This window comes from Pseudoliparis swirei, chromosome 8, assembly GCF_029220125.1.
Source record: "Pseudoliparis swirei isolate HS2019 ecotype Mariana Trench chromosome 8, NWPU_hadal_v1, whole genome shotgun sequence".
NCBI lineage: Eukaryota > Metazoa > Chordata > Actinopteri > Perciformes > Liparidae > Pseudoliparis > Pseudoliparis swirei.
The window spans coordinates 11,082,606-11,089,046 of NC_079395.1; the positions used below are offsets into that span (position 1 = coordinate 11,082,606).

Below are 6,441 nucleotides of genomic sequence, written 5' to 3' on the forward strand. Positions count from 1 at the left end.
TATTTACATTTTCTTTGTTTTCAGTATTTATATACATCACTAAGAATTGTAAAGCATTTTTGTATTTCAGCATGCATTTATATATATATTTAGAAAGATTTACTAATAATTCTTCAAGTTTCATGTTATTGATAGTCATATTTTTTTCCTCTAAGTTTACTGTTCCCCACACAAATAAGTTAATTGATTGGCTCACTGAACCTGTGCTCTTCCAAATGCTCACTGCAGTGATGGTTCTTGAACACCAGGTCAGCCAGAGAGAAGCAAGTATACTTTACTTATACCTACAAAACTATACTCGAAAATATTATGAAATACTTCAATGTTTACTTACATCTCACTTGAAATTAATGACAAATTATTGCACCCACTGCTACATTAAACATTTTTATTATATGACATGTCATATATATAATCTGCAGTTATAAAGTAATTTGCTTACATATATCAAATATTCCTGAGCATTTTTTAGCTTGAGGCCTGGTGCATCTGCATTTTAAAAACCATACTCAACAGATAATCAGCTTCCAAAACAACAGTACCAGACTTGCATACACATTACAACAGGGATGTACCAAATGTAAAATGCATCACAACAGCAGTTTATGACTACCTTTCATATACTCAAAAGTTATAACACATTATTGGTTAGTCAGGGTAGGTAGCAAATATATAAGTGTGAATGTAAGGCACTATTCAAACTGGTTTGTACGAGAGCACTACAATACATATGGAGACAATACAATCAGACCTAAATCATCCTGCTGAGGAACAAGAATCATTGCACAACCAAAACTTGATAAAATACATCAAATAAAACTTTGAATATAAATAATAAAATTGCAAGTGCTGGGCACGGTCTAAGCAAATTTAAACATTACATTTTTACATTAAGAAATATTTTAATGAAAATATAAGAATTACAGCATTATCAGTAAGTGCAAAATAAAAGGCTAGAAATTATTGGAAAGGAAATATGTACAAAGCAATTTTAAAAAATGAATACGCATTCCATCAACTATGAAATGGCAAGAACAACAAACCCTTTTGTTAACAACAAACTTAAAGTAAATATATTTGTACTCTTCCAGCAGATGGCAATCTGAAAATATATTATCTTATTTACATAAATTAACCAAATGGTAAATAACTGCATGAACTGTGACCACATTGCTGGGAAGATTCATACCAATACCTACAGAAAAACTGTAACAGTGATTCTCAGTGTGAAGGAGGAAGAGGACTGTCCTTCAACACTGACATTCTGTTGAGTGACTTGCAAAATAGAGAGAAGACTTTAAATTTACATAATAAAAAGTACATTCTGTTAGACACTCACAACCAAAGCATACACTTGTACAATCTTTGAAATACCAAAGAGCTTAAGTATGTGCATAATTTACAAATGCATAAAGGAGAGATATATATATCTTTGTAAAAATAAAAACCTCTGAACAACATGGCGGGCAAAGCAAAAGGAAAACTAAAATGACCCATGGGGACTGCAGCGGGCTCAGCAGGACTTCACCAGGCCTGTGAGCATGTTGCTCGGGGCCCGGCGGTACTGAGCCTTGGTGTTGGTGACCGCGCCGTGCTTCTGCCGCAGATGAAGCCTCAGCTGACTCTTGTGTCTGAAGTGGAGGTCACATTTCTCACACTGAGAAAAAGAGAGCAATCATTTAGAATCACTCGTTATCTACATAAAAAAAAGACAGTTTCATCCCCCATAGCTACAGTTCATAGCACTCTAGGATTACCACTGAGGATTTCTAACTATTGATAGGCACATGGATCATGTGGGAGATGGGATTACTCTCTTTTTCGCCAGTGGACACGTGGATAAGGAGGAAGGGACTGACGAGGAGGCTTACATGATAAGGCTTTTCTCCTGTGTGAATGCGCATGTGGCTCTTGAGCGTCTGAAGGTGGCGGAAGTGAGTCCCACAGATCTCACAGGGGTACGGCTTCTCTCCTGTGTGAATTAACACATGGGCGCGAAGATGGGCCACCTGGAGGACAATAAAACATATATTAATATATGCACAGTTAAAAGCAGTGGTTTTGCATGCGCACTGCTGTAGTTTTCTTTTCTCTCACCTGGACAAATCTGGAACCGCATGTCTCGCACTTATATGGCTTTTCTCCAGAGTGGATGCGCGTATGCGTCTTGAGGTTGGCTGGCCGGTTAAACTGAGCGCCGCATATGTTGCAGTGGTAGGGTTTTGAACCTGGAAGAAAAGATCAGCAGATTGTGCAATGAATGAAACAGTCACATCCATCCAGTCAGCTTGATGGTACTTTAAAAAGAAATTAATCGTACCGCTGTGAACCGTCTTGTGGCTGGCCAGGTTGCCCTTGTAGCGGAAGGCGGCCTGGCAGCAGTCACACTTGTATGGCTTGTCACTGTGAACCTGGGCCATGTGTTCCTTCAGGGAGTCTTGTTCTGTGAACTTGGAGTCACATTCGTTGCAGAAGTAGACGTTGCCTTCTGCACAAAGAAAGCAACAAAATCAATGTCAGCTCAACACACCTCTGGTTTTGGTTACAGTAGTCGTGTTAATAGAGTGACACTTGCGGAGTCCACTCACCACAGCTGGAGGAGGAACACTCAGAGTGCAGTTTTGTGGTGTCGTCTCGGCTGTATGAGTCCAGAGAAAGGTGACCCATGTCCATGCACTGGGGGCTTTCACAGCCACATGAGGAGCATCTACGATAGCTGAGCAAAGAAATTAGTTGAGTTATTTTCTTAATTATTGCATTATCATCATGATGTTGATATGTTCTCAAAATGAGTTTGAGTTTTACCTGATGCTGCTACAGGTGCTGCTGCTGCAGCTGTCCACACTCTGAGACATGAGGATTTCTTCTCTGTGATCGTCGGCTCCGTCTTCTGCCTGGAGCTCACCGTGTCCACTGGATGCACCGCTCCCACAGTGGCCCAGTGTCGGGGACATGGCTACAGCTTCCCCACCGCCTCCCTGAGCCTCCTTTTCATTCTCATCAGGAGATCGGTTCATCACGATGAACTTGTACTTCTTCCAGTTGCGGGCCTTGGTGTCTTTGGGGCAGTCGGAGGGCTGTCTGAGGCTCAGCGTGGCGTTTTTGCTGCTGTTGGACTCTGTGGGCGAGTTGGGCTGGCAGTCAGACCTGAGGGGGCTTTGAGGGCTGCAGATCACACCTTTGCTAAAACCTGGGGACAATCTTAGGCAGCTGGTCTGTGGATACTGAATGTCGTCTTCCCCCACGTGAGAGACAGGCCTTTGAAGGCTCTCGTGGGCTCCAGCAGGTTGGATGATAGTGGTGGGGTTACCGGGGTGGGATACCACAGGGTGGGAGATGAGGGTGGTGGTGGTCTCGTTGTGAGCCATGTTGGCGCTGGGTACCTGCAAGCATTGTTTCTGGGACAAAGTCCCTCCTCTAGGAAGGTCGCTGATCTTATAGGTACCGTTCAACATCCCAGCAGGGACAGGAAGGTCACCGTAGACGTGATTGGAACCAGAAGTGTTGATTCCCCTAAAAACATTAGGGATGAAGCCCCTGCACTCCTGGAGAGGGTATGAGGTTGACATGCGGTTGCTTTTATAGTCTGGCTCTTTCTCGTCAACAGGCGTCAAAGCAGCGATCTCCTCAACCAGGTGTGATGAGTTGATCTGTACCTCTTCGATCTGATGCCTGTCGAAACACATTCAATGAGAGGTTATGAACTCCAACTCACATCTCATCCATTTTACCGAGACATTAGAGTGTGTCTTGTCACATTTTATTTTACCTGGACTTGATGAACCTGTGGCAGGTGTCGGCCACATGTTCCATCTGGAGGTAGATGGCTGTGTTCATCGTGTCCAGGACCAGACTGTCCTTAATATCCAGACAGGACGTGTACATGAAGTCCAGCAGGATGGAGAAACCCTTGGAGTCCACTTTGGGGTCTAAGCTGATGGCACCAAGGTCTGCGTTCTTGGGGTCCATGAACACAGAATAAAAGAAACCACTACGAGAGAGGGGGGGGGGGGGATACAATGTTATTGAAAATTGTTCATTTGGGATTAAAACTAAAACAAGTACTCTGCTGAACTCATGATGGTGAATACCTGCAGGCCACCAAGATGGCCTTGTGAGCATGAAAATGCTGTCCGTCCACCTGGATGGTGACATCCGTCAGGATGTTCCTGCTGCGGAGGCGGTTAAAGTTGAGCAGGACGTCGCCTGCATGGCGTGTGAATTGAATGCAGCCGTCTGCAGTCGTGGCCATGCTGTCACAATCTGAGCGGGGCAAAAAATAACAAATACGTTGGTCATTATTGGAAACTCTAAAAGAGATCCAATGTCAAATACAGAGACAGCCCGGAGCAAAGAGAGGTGCACATAGCTGAGAAAAACATAGAGTACATATTAACACCAATATGAGCAGAACCGGTTTTCAGAAAAAAATATTGCTTCACTACTTAATAATAATATATGCACCATTTAAACAATGGTATCATTACAATGCGGTTGTTTTGTTCATCTTAAAGCTAAACAATCTTCACTAAAGGAAATTCTTAAGGAAGCTTAAGTCAATTGTAATAAATGATGAGTAAATTGTCCATTAATGAACACTTATGAGATAATAAAACACACCCACGTCATCATGCTTCTCGATGACGAGCCACCTGCCGCCCGAGATCAAAACAGTGAACGTGACCAGTGTCCTGCTCGTGTTTCATCAAGCAGCGGCGCCATTGCAAACAGAAAAGTAAAAAGGGAGTTTCACTGAGCCCTCTCGGCCATGGCGGTGTTATCATAACATGTGTTAGCATGTCACTGTGTAACATGGAGATATGCGAGTCGTGAACAACGCGGGTCATATTTCTGAGGCGACAGCACATGTCCGCAGTGTGCGGACATTGAACGGCGCGCAATGCTTCGTGCTGACTTCTGGTGTCTGCGGCTCGGCCGCGGCGTGCAGCGGCTGCACGCCGAGACGCTGCCGCCTGCAGCCCGGAGGTCGACAGCGGGCTGGACGTCGAGCACATTCCGTCCCCGCTGCTCAGATTAAGTTGCCAGAAACGTTGCACAGAGAGGTTTCCTGTTCCCCAAAGCTCAACTCACTCATCTCATGCAGCACATTAACACGTACTCTCCCCTGCTCGACTAATATCTCGAGATATCAGACATATTATTAGACTGAACCGAGACAGCGTGATTTCGTAGGATGTTATTTCCAAGGAGTGGCTAGTTGTAGCCGCGTAACTTCGGCTGAGAACCAGCGAGCAGGCGACAAGTCGGTTCAAGTTTACAAACAGTGTTTAGCTGTCAACACTGGAGATGTACTGCAGATTAGTGTGGTGTGTTTTTTTCTTATTTAAAAAAAGTAAAACTACTATAAAGTCACCGGCTCTGCGTTGGAGACATTTAGTTAAGTGAAGATTGTTTTCTCGACAGAAGAAATGTGCAGAGCAAACGCGGTGTGACAGAACCAGATCGACTCGTCCTGTTGCGCCACTTTTAACGCCTTGTACTTGCCAAATGCTGTAACAAATTTAACTATAAACGGTCTAAATAATACTGAGCTTGCTATTAATACAAAGGTCTGTCCAAGCTAAAAGGTTAACGTCGCCAATAAAACATCTACTTGTTTTTCAGGCAGCGATTAAAGTACAAATGGTCCAATTAAATCCGCACACAGCCTGAAAAGTCTGACTTCCGTCTCACGTTCAAACCCAATCAGACAGCGCAGCTTTCAAAGTCAACTATCAAACTCCAAATCTGTAAGTTCACTTGTCGCTAAACGGAACCACAACATATTAAAAATATTGAAACGATTCCAGCCCCGGAGAATCACACGAGCATCTGCTACTTCACTACACGTCTGACCTAATGCTGGGAAAATAGGAAGAAAAAAAAGTCACCTTGTAAAAGTTTCCTCGAAACTCTGTGCATCACCAGTTCTGAGAATCCAGTTCTAAGAAACACAACAGCCCAATTCTCGGAATTTCAACAGAGGACCGTACCATTATCTGCGAGGCGGGGGAGCTGCTCCCCCCTATCTGCGTCATGTCCACCCTCTACCCTCAGTACGGTGCGGTGTAACACATGCGATCAGCCGCCACTATGAATTAATCCTTTGTGTTAGGTCAGGGCGGTGTGAGTAGTTGTATCAGTTAATAACTCTGTTTGCTCGTGGGTTTAGCTGCCTGGGTAGTGGACGGGTCCGAGTGCAAGGTCAGCTGACCGAGTTATAAATACCGTGGGGAATATGAGAGCATGTGAGTAAACCTGCCTGAGGTGCCACGCAGAGTTGAGAAAAGTCAGTGGTCTTATCTTCCAATAAGTAGCAGGAAGTCACGTTTTATTTTTATTTTCTTCCGTAAAATCTTCGCTATTTCATTTCAACCCAACATAACTTTCTTTTTTTAAACGTATGTTTTATAGAAGTATGCACTAAATGTTTTATTAATT

At 43.7% G+C, this 6,441-nt stretch overlaps 1 protein-coding gene across 3 annotated transcripts; it reads right to left on the reverse strand.

The window, feature by feature from the left end:
- Positions 1-374: 374 nt before the first annotated feature.
- Positions 375-5,958, reverse strand: bcl6ab (BCL6A transcription repressor b). Of its 3 annotated transcripts, none has more exons than XM_056421625.1 (9): positions 5,892-5,958; positions 4,092-4,263; positions 3,770-3,991; positions 2,806-3,672; positions 2,589-2,716; positions 2,321-2,488; positions 2,098-2,228; positions 1,872-2,009; positions 375-1,657 (listed from the first exon to the last, which is right to left on the reverse strand). In XM_056421625.1, exons 1-9 carry the CDS (start codon positions 5,920-5,922, stop codon positions 1,514-1,516), a joined length of 2,001 nt encoding a protein of 666 aa, XP_056277600.1. In that variant the 5' UTR covers positions 5,923-5,958; the 3' UTR covers positions 375-1,513. The 3 variants fall into 3 exon arrangements, with proteins under 3 accessions (XP_056277600.1, XP_056277601.1, XP_056277602.1); XM_056421626.1 differs by lacking the exon at positions 5,892-5,958 and adding an exon at positions 4,625-5,828; XM_056421627.1 differs by lacking the exon at positions 5,892-5,958 and adding an exon at positions 4,621-5,828.
- Positions 5,959-6,441: the final 483 nt, after the last annotated feature.

What these genes read in the sequence shown, in the direction of transcription:
- bcl6ab (XM_056421625.1), bottom strand. Translation starts at nt 5,922, where the DNA reads ATGCACAGAGTTTCGAGGAAACTTTTACAAG. An exon ending in TTCGAGGAAACTTTTACAAG is followed by an intron (nt 4,264 to 5,891) that starts GTGACTTTTTTT and finishes TGCCCCGCTCAG; the next exon opens with ATTGTGACAGCATGGCCACG. An exon ending in CACAGGTTCATCAAGTCCAG is followed by an intron (nt 3,673 to 3,769) that starts GTAAAATAAAAT and finishes GTGTTTCGACAG; the next exon opens with GCATCAGATCGAAGAGGTAC.